The 15,880-nt window shown below is 33.0% G+C and overlaps 1 protein-coding gene and 1 long non-coding RNA gene across 21 annotated transcripts; both read left to right on the top strand.

Annotated features, from left to right (window-relative positions):
* Positions 1-4,253: 4,253 nt before the first annotated feature.
* LOC118061385 (homeobox protein knotted-1-like LET6) lies at positions 4,254-9,517 on the top strand. The gene is made up of 4 exons (XM_035074817.2): positions 4,254-5,529; positions 5,926-6,169; positions 8,387-8,631; positions 9,115-9,517. Exons 1-4 carry the CDS (start codon positions 5,116-5,118, stop codon positions 9,316-9,318), a joined length of 1,107 nt encoding a protein of 368 aa, XP_034930708.1. The 5' UTR covers positions 4,254-5,115; the 3' UTR covers positions 9,319-9,517.
* A 2,158-nt stretch (positions 9,518-11,675) lies between these two features.
* LOC118061388 (uncharacterized) lies at positions 11,676-15,355 on the top strand. 20 transcript variants are annotated; one of them, XR_012171119.1, is made up of 8 exons: positions 11,677-11,902; positions 12,138-12,313; positions 12,431-12,462; positions 12,567-12,627; positions 12,790-12,910; positions 13,133-13,522; positions 13,822-13,914; positions 13,999-14,672. It is a non-coding gene; the product is annotated as an uncharacterized lncRNA (long non-coding RNA). The 20 variants fall into 20 exon arrangements; XR_012171114.1 differs by having other exon boundaries at positions 12,138-12,462; positions 12,785-13,298; positions 13,413-13,522; XR_012171110.1 differs by having other exon boundaries at positions 12,138-12,462; positions 12,785-12,910.
* Positions 15,356-15,880: the final 525 nt, after the last annotated feature.

Genomic DNA, 15,880 nt, shown 5'->3' on the forward strand with positions numbered 1-15,880 from the left:
ATGGAAATACCGATGGATATAAATGGTGTTTATTTTTATATTTTAAAAGTATTTTTATTTTAAAAATAATATTTTATTGATGTTTTTAAATCATTTTAATATATTAATGTTAAACATATATATATATATATTATTTTAATATATTTTTCAAATGAAAAGTATTTATCACACTTCAAAAACACCTCATAATTACATTACAAATGTGTTGCAACGAATGGGAATTTGAACTAGTCATGAGCAGTTTAGTTAATTTATATCTATCTATTTATTATAAATTCAAAAATATGATTATTTGAGTGTATTTTTAAAATGAATTCTACAATGTTTGATTCATCATAAAAAAAAGCATCACATTTAAACAAAATTATAATCTTACCATCAAAACTCAAATTAGTTTACTTTGACAATATTAATTAGTATTTATAGAAAATCATATACATGGTCACATATTATCAATCTATAGATTTAATTTCTGGGTAAAAGACATGAATATCTTGATAGAAGACTAAAAATTGTAACTGCTCGTGACAAACAGGGTGTTGAGAAAATGCAAGGCATGCAAATTTTATAGCACATGTTTTATTGGTAAAAATATCAGTCCACCACACATCAATGACAATTGAACAGTACATGGATGTCATAAAAATGCCTACAAGGTGGAGACAACATAAATGTGTCACTGTTTTCACCGGTTTAACGTTTATTTGAAATCGTGGTAATAATAATAATTAAAATTATTAAAAAATATATTTTTATATTTTAAAAATTATTTTTGATATCGGTATATTAAAATATCTGAAAACATAAAAATAAAATTATCTAAAACAAAAAGAAAATTTTTCAAAAATTTTGGGAATACGGTATACACCGTGTTTCCAAAAACACCATTAAATTTATTGAACCACATTATGTATTTCAATATTTTTTAATTTTAAAGAATCATTTTAATTCAATAGCTTAAATTATTAAATGAGATTATAATATATGATTTATATTATTTTTTAACATATTCTTTCAAATGAAAGTCATTTGAGTTTGAAACTTGTATAAGCTCGTATTGTATTATATTTTATTTTTATCAAATAAATGAAGATGATGAGATTTAAACTTGTGATCGCTTAGTCATCAAGACTTTGATATCATGTTAAAATGTTATCTTAATCTAATAAATTAAATTATTAAACAAGATTTTAAAATATAATTTATATTATTTTTTAATATTCATAGTAATAACACCCGGATAGAAAATAATTTTTACGTCCGAACCCTAGAGAATGTGATTCTCCTAATTTTAAAAGAAATTTACTTTCTGAAAAGTGGGATTTAAGGCCCTGTGAAACGTCAATTTTGTGGAATTCGAAGGTATTTTTGCATGTTAATCGAGACGAGATCACGTCTCTTTGACACCTTTATACTAATTTGATACGTCTAGGAGAATAAAATTTCTGGAGCATGACTTCGAGATTTGAGGGTGTTTGGATTCTGTTTTTGTGCTGAAAAGGGTCAACAAACAGAGCATAAATCCTTAACTCATTGAGGTTATATTACAGAAACTCCATCACATCTATTTTGTATGTTCACTTATGAATTCCATGTTTTACAAAATATCATTTATTGTTTTGTCTGTGGTTTATGTTTTAAAAACCATCCCATGTGTTACAGAAGATATTCCTTTGTCGGTGGTTTTTTTATTTTTTCTCTTTATTTTTTAGTTTTCTGGTTTATTTATGACTTTTATCACCTTTTCTTTTATTTTTGTATTCCCTGATTTATTTAGGTTGTTTTTTTAGTTTATTAAACGAGCGAAAAATTTCTTAGAGAGACTCACTATTTTGACATAAAATATTTAATGAAAAAATTCCAAATCATGTTTTTTTTACATGGAGAGCCTTTTCGTCGGAATTCTGTGTTCTATGTCATTGTACTTGCTTATTTTCTTGTGTTGTTTTCACATGTCACAAACATGTAACAATTCAAATAACCCAAAATTTTTCTTTCATTTCACCCCTCGCACTTTTTTCAATTGCAATCTTCCATGACCAGTTTCTTAAAACTTGTTAGGGAAAGAAATAAACCAACAAAAGAGAACCAGTGTGTAGAACAAGTAAAAATCCCATGATCAATGTCAAATTCACTGTAAAAAAGATATGTTTAGTTTATCTACTTTATTTTTTCTTACTTTATAATATATTTAGTTTTTGCAATTTTTCTTTAATAAAAAAAATCAATTTTCTTAACATATCAATTCTTGGGTTTTATAAATGAGAGGGAAAGTCATATAAAAACAGCAAGGGATAGAAAAAGTTGGTGAATGATCTCTTTTCAACAATAAAACATGTCGTTTGGTATCGACGAGTCCCTTTTGATAGGAAAAATTTGATGGTGTAAGCATTTTTTATAAACATATCTAGAAAAGAAGATCAAGCTCCATTTAGATTTTTTTATTTAGTTGATTTTTGTTTTTTGAGTTATTTTAGAGTTTGTGGATGGTCTATCAAGATTTTAAAAGTGTTTTTGAGATGTTTTCATATCATGATGACTAGAAAATTGAGTTTTTGGATTCAAAAGCTTGGAGCTTAATTTTTTTTTTTATATCAATATGGACAATTAAGAAATATAAAAACATGCGACATGTCGCATGTTGTTGGTAAGTTAAACAGGATTAACTTTAATATTTTTTTTTGTTTTTTTAATTAATTTTTTAAAATTTCATCATTAAATATTAGATTTCATTAATAATTAAGCTTTTATAATTTGTTTTGATTTATTTTGTATGGTGTTACAATGGTTTCATAATCTAACATACAGATTAAGAAATTAACCTAAATTGATCTAATATGTTTTGTCTCGATGTCTATATAAAAAAAATCTCACAATGAATATTTATTTTAAGTCAAACTATAATGTCATCAATCACTTGAGTTGTCTTTGAATCCACAAAATTGAAACTGATGAATCCCTACAAGTATGGGTTTTGTAAAAATGAAACCAAATTGTTTTTAGTAACAACAAATGCCCACCAGGAAAATAAATGAAAGCATTTTAAATAAAAAAGGATGGTCGATGCTAAACATTTACATGTGCATCTATCTTTTATATATATTTTTAAAAGTAGATTCCCACTTTAAAAATTAATTACTATTAACAACTTCTTTTTATTTATAATTTCAATATTTCTTAATTTTTTTTATACAAAACATAAATAGCATCTTTTATTTCCAAAAAAAATAAATCATGTTAATAGCTGAGGTTTCGTAACTTATTTTGATTTGTTTTCCACAATGTTATTGTCATCTCAAACAAACGTTTTAATATTGAGTTGGTATTTAATTTTTTGAGTATCTATTTTTTTTTATTATAAAATTAAATAAAAAATAATTTCATATTAAAAAAAAGTTTTTAAGCCCAATAAATTTTAAAATTTGAATCATTGTTTTGATGGATTAATTTAGTTTGACTAGGTCATTGTTATAAAAAAATTAAAAAATAAATTACATTTTCAATGTTTATTTAAGTTGTCTTTATACAGTATAAAAATTATCCAAGCATATTGATTTGAGTCACTGAGCTAGATAAAAAGCCATAATTCGAATATAATATAACCTATTTTTCTTTTATTCATGTTAAAAGAACTCTATCCGACGCAACTTACGTAGCGTGGATTAGTTTACCAACTAAGAACCAGTTTAAAAATATGGTTGCAGTTGTTTTTAAAAGTATTTTTCATTTGGAAATGTATCAAAATAATATTTTTTTTATTTTTTAAAAATTATTTTTGATCTTAACACATCAAAATAATCTAAAAACACCAAAAAAATATTAACCTAAAACAAAAAATAAATTTAAATTTTTCCAAGCATACTTTTATAAACATAAAAAAACAGAACCTAAAACTTTTACATAGCCTATTTTTTTTTTTATCATCAAGATTTCTTCACAAGAGATTTGTGAAAAAATAACATAGCATAATGAGTTGGAGAGGGGCGGCATTAAAGAGCTCGAAGCCCACCAAAACAGCAAGGACAAGTGTGGCCACTGTCACAGCAAAATAAGAAAGATGAACAAGAAGAAGGGGAGATGGTGGATGGGCATAATATTGGGAGTTTTAAGGCCCTAGGGTTAAGGTTAAGGTGGAGAAGAGGACAGCATATAAGTTAGGGAGAATATTAATGGACACATTGCTATCAAACCCCCGCATTAAATATTAAAGGAAGAAAGAAACTGTAGTGTACTCTACAGATACTGTATGTGAGAGAGAGAGAGAGAGAGAGAGAGAGAGAGAAGAGACTTGTGTAGGGTTATATTGATAACCGTGCCCCCGTCAAAACCTCCATTTTACACCACAAAGAGACTAGAGGCAGATTTCTTTCGTGGCTGGTTTCTCATATTTCCTCGATTTGATCGTTCATATTTTTTTTTCTCGCAACTTTGGCTCTCTCTCTCTCTCTCCTTTTTCTTCTTTGCCAGTAATGGCAGTGGCAGTGCAAGAAAAGAGGGAGGTAGAGACTTGAGTTTTCATTGGGAAGGTAAAGTTTTGGAACAGTCCCTCAAAGATAACCCAAATATTTCCTTTCATTTTACCATCTATCAACCCACCGCCACACCTGCTGCTGCTGCTGCTGCTCTCTCTCTCCCTCTCTCTCGCGTGCACTCTGCTATTACCCCTTTCTTTTTAAAGACCAGAAACTCACTCGCTCCTCACTCATTTTCCAAAGGAAATCTGTGCAGTCTTTTTTGGCAGACAGAGACTCTTATCTCGCTTGCCAAGATAGCACCAAACCCTCTTACCAACATATAACAAGATACTGACTCTTTTGCTACTTCTATCTACACTATAACTATTTAGGATTTCTCTGAAAAAGTCTGGTCTTTGAAGCATAAATCCCGGGAGGGCACTGCACAATACTAATACTACACCCCACTTTTTGAGCAAAGAAAATACAAGGTTTTGCATAGGTAGGTGGGAAGAAAAAGAGAGGAGAAGAGAGAGAGAGGGGGGGGGGGATGGGGTTAAAATTTGTAGTACTACTACTAATACTTCACTAGTAGCTACCAAGTTGCAAGGCACACAAGTGAACAACTAAGAAAAAGATAAGATAGTGAGAGAGAGAGATAATGGAGGGAGGTGGTGGTGATGGTGGTTCAAGTACCACTTCATGTATGATGGCTTTTGGAGACAACAGCAATGGACTTTGCCCTATGATGATGATGACGCCTCTCATGTCTTCTTCGTCTTCTGCTCATCATCATCATCATCATCATCGGGCTAATGAGGGCGATTCGTCAATATCAAATACCTTATTCCTTCCTCTACCTCCTACAAACAATCAAGGCCATAACCGTATCCATAGTAATGCTAGTGGCTCTTCTTCTATGATTATTGACGATCACAACCACAACAACACTGTCACTGCTACTGGGTGTTATTTCATGGATAACAATGATGGTAGTAGTTCTTCTGTGAAGGCCAAAATTATGGCTCATCCTCACTACCATCGTCTCCTTGCTGCCTATGCTAATTGTCAGAAGGTGAAGAACGAAGCTGAATTTCCAGTCTCTGGAACCCTATTAACTAAACACCCCAAACCCATAAATATATATGTGTTTCTTCCTGCTCTCATGCATACCTAGTAGCAACACTCTTTCTCTTGTGGAAGTAGACTAGCCCAGTTATCCTCAAATTTTGCCATAAGTTCTTGTAATTATGGATCTAAGAAGTAAACATCTCCCAAATCCTAGATTTTTTCGGGGTTCTTTTGATGCATCCAAGAAAAATTCTGTTGCAAAGAAAGTGAGAGGTCAAACCCTTTTAAGCAAATACACATGATAGAGACATGAGCTTAATTAGTTCTTCTCTTTCCTTCATTCCTCTTTCATTCATGGGATATAAATATATATCTCTCACACATGTCAGTATTTCTTCAGGTTGGAGCACCACCTGAAGTGGTGGCTAGGCTAGAAGAAGCTTGCGCATCGGCTGGTTCTATGGCCCCCGCTAACACAGGCTGCATCGGCGAAGATCCAGCCCTTGACCAATTCATGGAGGCTTACTGTGAGATGCTGACCAAGTATGAGCAAGAGCTCTCTAAACCCTTAAAGGAAGCCATGCTTTTTCTTCAGAGGGTTGAGTGTCAATTCAAAGCTCTCACTGTTTCCTCTCCAATTTCTGGTGATCATAACCTCTCCCTCTACCCCCACCCCCACCCTTTCCCCTCTCTTTCTTTCCTTCTCTCGGTGTGTTAAGGTCTTTGAGCTCCAAATTAAAATATATTTTACTTGTTTATTATTGTTGATTTGATTCTTTATTAAAATACTAATAGGACTTCATGCATGTGTTTGTTTCCAAGAAGGATTAATTAACAACATCGAAGAGCTTGTTTCCCAAAGTGGGTGCTATTATATTCATTTCCCTGGCATGTACATTTTTTTTTCTTTCCCTAGATGCAACTGTTTGAGGTGGTATGGTATCCATAGAGAAGACGGTCTTTCTTGCTGAACATCGATGGGGTGGTAGGGTTAATGTTCTCTGATTTGATTCTCTTCTCGGTGCTTGTGTATTTTGTTTTGTTTTTCTTCAATTCTACTTCCTGTATTGGTAGATATTGGCCCATTTATTTCCAATCAATATTGTACTAGTACTGTTGTTGATGTTGTTGAAAGCTAGGTTCTTATAATTTATATGCGTTTTTGCCAGACAATTGTAAGTACTTTTGGAGATTGCTAGTTTAATATCTGGCTGCTAGAGTCTCGATTGCATAGAAGATTCTTCGTAGAAAGCAACTCATACATCTGGCTGATAAGATGGCAATTGCAGGGCTTAGATGTTTAAAGTTTTGAAAATAGATGAGATACACAGGTGATCATATTTTAGTGAGTTGAGGGATAATAGTGTTCATATTTTTAGGGTTCCTTGAGAATTTTAGTGTTCATATTATGGATCACGAGCTTAAAACATTTAAGGATGACAGAAACACGGATGGGGGTAATGCGATTAGAGGCTGATCAGTATGGACTTGTGATGCGTGAAGGAGATCTGCATCCATTGTAAAAGGACCTTTTCTCTAGTGGTTGTGTATTTTATGGAAGTCAGAACAGCTTGTAGTGTGTTCTTTTGTTCTTTTGACAGCAAAGTCACTAGTTTTGCTGGAATTGGAGTAGGTTCTCCCATAGGATACCTAAATCACAATACATGTCAAGGGACTAAATTTGATTCACAATCTTTCATTTATTTTTCATAAGGAACTGTAGTGATAACCGTGTATTTAAGGGACGAAACTTCTTGAAGGGAGTTGTGGTTGTCTCTACCTGTTGAAAGATTTCTGTAATACAACTAATAATTTCTTAGCTAAATTAGAGTTATATGAAGCTGTGAGAACTTATTTCCAACCTTATAAGGTAATTTTCTTCGTATAATGAGTGATGTGTGTTAATGTTGCATCTAGGTAGAATTTCTTGGTCTATCTGGTTCTGCATGGGCAATAATGCAGTCCTCTATGGATTAACATGTATGCATATATTCTTCTTACTTTGTTGGCTTCGGAGCAAGATATACTGAGTCGGAAAACAAGCACTTATAGGCCTCTAATGGACTTGGACTGTTAGTAAATCCATTTGTTGTAATTAAAATGCAATCCGTTTCATTTGCATCTCCTAAATATTAATGGACTTCATTCATGCTCCCTAGTTGTTACAGTGATACTGCCATGATTCTTTAGTTATAATGTAGGATCGCATGAGCGTGAACAAGGTGTAAGAGTTTCTGGAGTGTTTTTCAATCTTATCAACGAAACCCTAGTCTGTCTGATGAATTTTTCCAAGTCGGTACAATGATGAATTTCTTAGTGCTAGAACGGTGCAGAACTTGTATTCAGATTATCTCTTCTTTTCCCTCTGCAAATATAGGGCAAATTCATAATGAGGTAGTATATGTAGAGTTTTGTCGATCTATATTCATGAAGCCTTCCTCATTGATGCAAGGATATCTTTCGTTGTCTTATGTTATTGCTCTTTTTATATACCTTTTAGATAAATGGTTGTTTGATTAGAGTTATAAGGATGGTTCATCAGAATCAGATTCATTGAATTTGTTACTGTCTGTCTCTTTCCTTGTAATTCATGAAAAAAGTAGGAAAGGATAGGACCAGAAAATACATTTGAAGGACTAGCTTCCCTCTTTTTCAAGAAAATGGGTGAAGTTTAAATAATTGTATGTTTCCATATGTAAGTGGTAATGGAGCAAGGTTTTTCTGTTGCAGCAGCAGTATGGATGCTGCTTTACTGTCTTTCAACACAATTACTACGAAAATATCATGCTAGTTGCCGCAGTAACTTTTCATGGGATATTTTAATGCGTTTTGAGCTGCTAACTCATTTGTGTTGTCATCAGGTTGTGGTGATGGCAATGATAGGAATGTGTCATCTGAAGAAGAGGTTGATGTGAATAACAACTTCATAGATCCTCAAGCTGAAGATCAAGAACTGAAGGGTCAGCTACTTCGCAGGTACAGTGGATATTTAGGGAGTCTCAAGCAGGAATTCATGAAAAAGAGAAAGAAAGGGAAGTTACCGAAAGAAGCCAGGCAACAGCTGCTAGATTGGTGGAGCAGGCATTACAAATGGCCATATCCATCGGTATGTATGGTTTTTATCATCTAACCTCGTCAATGCCATACTTTGTTGCGCCTTAGTGTAAGAATTAGAAGCCGGGGAAGCTTTTATGTCCCTCTTCATGTCACAGCACCGTAAAAGCTGATTTTTCTCCTCTCCTTTCTCTCATCACTGGCTTCTGTTGCATCCGACAAGTGGTTAATGAAGACTTTTAGTGGATCTAAATTAACCCTTGTTTGCTTCCCCTCGGTTAATTACCTCTTGGTTTAGATTTCCTTGTTTTTTCAAAGATGTTTTTGGTGGCTGCGGATGATTCTCAAACCTTTTCTTACATATTTGTTTGTGCCGAGTGGAATTTTATTTAAAGTGCAAACTATAAGTAATTCAACTCTTGTAAGTAGGTAGTTAAATAGTTCATCACTTTGTGTCGGAGATTACATTATGTTTGACAATTGTTTATGTATATTTTTGTTCATAGATTTTTTTAGCTATTTTATGTGTCAACAGGAGTCGCAGAAGCTGGCCCTTGCTGAATCCACTGGTCTGGATCAGAAGCAAATAAACAACTGGTTCATTAACCAAAGGAAACGACACTGGAAACCATCGGAAGACATGCAGTTTGTGGTGATGGATGCCGGCCATCCTCATTACTACATGGATAATGTTTTGGGCAATCCTTTCCCAATGGACATCTCTCCCACACTGCTTTGAAGATCATGCATGGTACATGATTGATCTTCACCGCTGGAATGCAAGTGAAATTCTTCACACGCTTGCCCCATTTGACGTGCAAATTATATATTTGTGTACTTTTATGCATCCGGAGGCTATCTAATGTAGTTGAATGTTGTGAAACTAGCCCGTCTCTTAATTATATAGATATATATATATAGTATAGTAATGTTCTCCACTCTCAAGTGTTGTTTATAGATGGGTGTGGGTGCCTGGCTCCTGCTAGGTTAAGACTCTCAGGGCATAAAGAAATGCCATTTCTTGACTGGGGGCTCCTCGCTATTATACTTGCATGAATCATATACCGCTTATGCCTGTTCCGGGGCCATGGATATCAAATTGAAGCTCACGCGTGTTCTATGTTAATCATCGGTGCATTGCTCCATTCCCCGTTTACACTGGAGTCTTTTTTGGCTGAAATGAACTCTTGCTCATGCGATAGTTCATATTTATGAAGTTTTCATGTCAAGTCTTTATTGTTTCTAGTGTTGATCATCATGTTATGGGTCTGCTTTTTCATGTCCTTGTGGAAGTCTTAAAACTTCCTATATGTGAATTCGATTACAGACTCATTTACTTTCGACAAAATTTTGGGATCTAGTCTGGAAAAGGGGGCCGTATCTGGTGACTTGGTAGGGGTCCGGACCAGGCTTCGAAGGGTCGAGTTGCAGGGCTAGATCTAGTTTAATGCCTATATCTGTCACAATGTATATAGGGGCAAGAGAATTTACTAGATTCTCATTTGATAATGCACGAGCAATGTAAAATTCCTGCTACATCCACAGCACTCGTAAGATGGTTTATTTGGATTTTGAACTTGGATTTGATTGGAATTTTACGTTACAGTTTATTTAGAAAGAAAAGGGGATTGGAATATCTGCTACAAGGAAGCAAGATTGATAAGTAAATTTTTTCAGAATGATACTGATCTTACTATAATCCATTCTCACACGAATTTCAATAATTGAATCTATGGGATCCCCCAGTTGAATCCATACAATTAATTTCTTTGGAAAGATTAAATAAGTGAATAAAATCCAATCAAACTACTTCAGTACAAATTTCCAAGAAAAAACCTCTTGTAATTTTAATTTATTGCAATAATACTCTTATCAATCCATTACAAGCTCTATAATAATCTAATTGATTCTTCATGCCTGTTGACTTCTATAATTATAATTATTGGCTTTGTTATGGGTTTTTGTTTTTCTAATAATTAGCTTTATATTTTTTAGAATAATTAATTTGAATATTTTGTATAGTACTGAAAAGACTTTGATGCATACATCCAGCTAATCAGAAATTCTTTTCATCTATATAATATACTTACTTTCATTGATCTGTAATTGTTTTGAAAGAAAATGGATTTTCTTCCCTTCTCTTAGATGCTCTACCAATGCATTTATTAAATTCATAATTTCATCTTATAATACCTAAAAAGTAACTACAGAAATCATAATAAAACTTAACTTTAAATTTTCCTCCAATACCTCATTTACCAATACTATATATCTAGTACCTATAATAACATAATATTTTTCATAACCTAGATAAAATAACTTCAATGCTAACATTTCTTTTTTGAAGAAAAAAAATATTATTTCTATTGATGGCAAACAAAGTATAAATAGATCAATATCATGCTTGCTAACACTTTATTATCATGCATACTCGAGTATTATCATCTAAATATCATGAAATAATGCATCATACGATTTGACTGGACATGCTTTATGCATTCTTATTGCAATTTTCCATTTGAAAAAAAACCCATAAAGAAACTTCTATTTGAAAAAAGATGCTTTCATTAAATTGAAAATGGATGATTTTTTGATCCATTTGAAATTACAAACTAATTCTTGAATGAAGGGTTATTTTTATCACCACTCTCTATATTGCATATTTCCTAGTTATAAAATTTGGGCCAATCTAATGGACCCAATAAAAAATCCGTTGACATGTAATCTGATAAACTTAAATAAAATCGTTTTAAAATTAATTGATTTTTTTTTGGTCATAACAATATTCTTTTGATCATTGTTTTTTTATATTAAAATCCAAGTTAACTCCTTTAATTTGTAATCTAGACCTTGTCATGAGTGAATTCAATAATCAGGTTTTAAAAGTGTGATATATTTTTTTACCTAATGGGACCTTAAATAAAAAAAATTAAAAAAAAACAGCATATGTTTTGTTTGTGAAGGCGGTCCATAATCCTCAAAGGCTTCTTGTCAAGAGAGGAGGGGCCCATTAAACTTCCCACGAAACCCCGTTTTACCTAATGGGACCTCAAATAATAATAAAAAAAAATGTTGGCATATGTTTTGTTTCTGAAGGCAGCCCATAATCCTCAAAGGCTTCTTGTCAAGAGAGGAGTGGCCCATTAAACCTCCCACGAAATCCCATGGGAAGAAAGCTTTGAGGTTTTGTTCTGCTATTCTCCACTCCTCTCACCCACCCTTACAGTGCTTCCTTTCTCTCAAAAACGATCCTCTCCGGCTGGAGGACGATCGAACACTATTAATCATTGGTCTCATTTCTACATTCAAGGTTTCATCTCACGGTACTCTCCTTTTTAACCCCAACAGATTCTGAGCTACCTTTGTATTCTTTGATGAAGCATTTTATCAAACACCTAGCAGTTATTATTATTATTATTATTATTATTTTTTCGTTTCCTTTAAGAAAGTTTGAAATTTTATTATCATAATTAATGGTCAATAATCCAATCAGGGTTTCAATATTCCTGTTTATTACTAGTATAAAAAAGTGAAAAATCTGAACTTTTTGAGTAATAGATGAACAGGTGAAGTGGCATTGGCCTGCCTGGATCAGTGGAGTTGTGTTTCTAGGTAGTTAGAGTTATGACTGTCAATTTCGAGAAGGATTATGCGTTCTTTTGGATCCTTCTCTCGGCTTGGTCGCTGTGGTGATTCTTCTAGTCTCACCAGTCAATCATTTCGAGCTTCTCATGGTAAAGGAACTTGCTTTACTTGAATTTTTCTGTGTTTTTTTTTTTATTTAGCTTTTTAGCTTTTTGTTTGAATTTTGTATCCTTCTCTCGGCTTGGTCGCTGTGGTGATTCATCTAGTCTCACCAGTCAATCATTTCGAGCTTCTAATGGTAAAGGAACTTGCTTTACTGGAATTTTTCTGGGATTTTTTTTTTTTTTAGATTTTTAGCTTTTTAGCTCTTTGTTTGAATTTTGATTGCCTTTGCTGTAGCAGATTTGTATGGCATTTTTCCGGGGATTGTTTATTTTCTGCTGAATCTTCTAGCTTTATCAAGGTTTGTTCTCATTGTTTGTAAATTTTTTCCTTCTTCGTCCACATCAAATTCTGAACCTGGAGGATGTGGGTTATTTATGTGCAGCTTGTCAAACTCGTTTTGGATTTGCATCGACTGATAAACTCATGAATTGATGGTGTTGCATGTTTTAATGTAGGGTAGGGGGTCTTCCCTTGCTTATGGAAGGTTTCAACGTCTAACTGAACTTCTGAATCTACTGATGGATTGTTTCCTTCTGATTTATTATCTGCAAAGAATGTGGTAACGCCACAATGTGAGATAGGTACGGATTATGAAGAGAGTTTAAATTAATGGATTATGACAAATGTAGAACTCTCTTCCTAATCATATCATTGATAAAACCTGTTGGGTTTGTTTATTATGAAAAACTGTCTGATGACTTGCTAGTTTTTATCTTGCCATGTTTCATGAACCGTGACAAGTATTGTGTTCCTAAATGGATTAACTTTCATGTTCTTAAAAAAATCTGCTACCTGCACGTTAGGCCTTCCTCTTTATAAAGTGGATGCCTCCGATACTGGTATCAATTGAGTTGTCAACAGGGAACATATTCAACTAAAACAATCAGTGAGGTTAGTGGTACTGGAAGAAAGCCATATAGACAAAAGCGCACTGGCCAAGCAAGGTATGGAACGTTGCATTGGCCCCAGGTAAAGAGCCTCTTTCACCCTTGATGATCTTTGTTTTACTTGATTGTCAATGCTTCTTTAACTTGAAGATCAGTTAGGTGGACCTAACATTAATGTTTGGATCACTGTTTTGAGGTGGTGCTGTTATGCACGGTCCTAAACCACAAAGTCATGCTATTGAATTAAACAAGGTGAGGTGTTGGGGGTTGAAGATTGCTTTGTCAGCACGCGCAGCAGAAGGAAAGGCATGTCTCTCTGTCTCTGCGTCTTTGATTTTTGCACATGCCCATTTTTTTTTCTTCAGCTTATGCTGGGAAAAATATAATTTTCACCCATGAATATGGATATTAGTGCTCCATATGTGTCATGTTCACTTGTGGTTGAGTATCCTTGTTGCCCCTGTTCGATGTGTGCTGCTACATGCTTTTCCTGTTCATAGCATTCATCTTATACACGGCGTTCTTAGTTCCCACCTTCTTTTTATGCAAGTATTCTCCAATGTTTCAAAAGTTCTTCAAGTTCTAATTTAAAATAACTATTGCAGATATGCTCGAACTTTTGCATTTTTCTATACAATTGGGTTACATATTCTGGTATTCACCTGTCTCTATCGAATTTCAGCTCTGAGCTATCTCAGGTGATCATTTGTCATTGCTTAATCAGTATCTACGTCTTTTTTTTTAGATTTCCTGCCAAATTATTAAAGATTGTGTCTTTGCAGTCATGGTGAGGCCTTCGATGGAGATAAAAAGCTGGACCTCCCACATGCACTCTAGTGTATAATACGTTTCTCTGGTTTCTATTGATGAGACTGGACGAAATTGGTCGTCCATAAAAGTTCATCGGATGTATATGTAACAAAAGTGACTTGTGATCGACCTCTTTTTTTTTGTTTGACATCGCAATGAAAATAGCTGCATTTTTGTTCTTCTTCACCCATTCATTTGTGGGTGGATATCGTGAAGGCACTGAAGAATAGCTATTAGGACTATTTGAATCTACTATAATTAGTGAAATCTGTATAAGGTTTGCTGTGTGACGCAGCTGATTATACCTCCTTGACCATGAAAGTGTCAAATTTGTGTACAAATTAATTTCCCAAGGGATGTTCTAGCGTTGTGTTCATTCCTGTAACTACGATCTTCTGAAATTTAAGATTCCTTGCCATTCGACGACTCCTGATTACTAGCTTTTCCTGTTTATTGTCAGCAGATTCTCGTATCTTGCATGTGGGGAATCAGTCACCAAACAAAGGACGGTGAGAACATTCATGGGTGGTGACTCGACGGACAGGTGAGAATATCATAGAAAAGAGACCATTTCTCCTTCACAGTGATGTCAAATGTCTACATATACAAACACCTACTTTAAAATTATTTATTTTATGTTTCTTTCTTTCCTGTGTCTGTATTTTTTGGTTTCGTAACACCGAAAGAACAGCCAAATCTACTCAACGAGCCTCAGGATAAGCCATTCGATGATTGATTTTCCTAATATATGCATTTCAAGATGAAATTTGTTGAGGTTGAATTGATACTCAATGCCACATGGAATCCCACTCAGGATTTTGCGTGTTGCTGAAGCTACAAGCTTGGCAACATAATGACCGTTGTCAGGTCAAGAACACAAGGCTTAAGAGTTGAAAAGGAACGGTTGGTAGGTCAGCATCGCATCGTAAATTGTGGGCATTTGATTTGGACACATCATACATGTTGAGAATACGTAAGGATCAATGTGCCTCCAATGGCCTAAGTTCACTCTTATGGGTCGCTTCTCATGCCAGGACAAGATGCCCTCGCAACTTTTTAAAATTCTATCATCATGTCAAGAAGGGTCTGACTATTCCGTGACAACATTGTTGATTAGAGACTAGGTTTGATTGAGTCTTTTTAATAGTTTTGATTTCAAAATGTCACAATTATAAAAAAAAATAATAGTGTTTCAACCAATTTATTTTTATAAAAATATTCGAACTTTATTATTGAACATATAACTATACTAAATGATGAAATTTTAATTTAGATTGTATCTAAGTGGTTTTAAATTGAGTTTATATGATTGTGATTTTATCTTAGAAGAATTAAGTATGCAAATTAGTGTTATTAAGCTTAGTTTAACTTGATTTTTAAATTAAATTAGAGGAGAGTTTATTCAATCAAACTTGATTGATTTGGTCAAATTTGAATAATATAATATAATTTTGAAATGATCTTAAAATAAAATAACATTATTAAATTTGATTTAGCTTGAATTTTAAATTAAATTAAATAAAAATTGATTCGGCATATTTAATTGATTTGTTATATCAACTTGTGATTTGATCAATTTAATCCAAACTTGGTTTGATTTGTTTTTAAAATAAAATATTAAAATAACATGATTTTAAATTAAATTAAGTTAATCCAAAATTAACTTATTTAATATATAATAGGTGTTCTATAGTGTGATTAAAATTTTTTTTTACTTAAATTTTGATTATTTTAGTTTTTTTGGATTCGTTTTAATATATTAATATAAAAAATAAAATTTTAAAAATAAAAAAATTATTTTAAAAAAATAAAAAAATATTTTAAAAACATAATATGTCTACATTAATAACTTTT

The sequence above is a fragment of the Populus alba genome, chromosome 11, assembly GCF_005239225.2.
Source record: "Populus alba chromosome 11, ASM523922v2, whole genome shotgun sequence".
NCBI classification, from domain to species: domain Eukaryota; kingdom Viridiplantae; phylum Streptophyta; class Magnoliopsida; order Malpighiales; family Salicaceae; genus Populus; species Populus alba.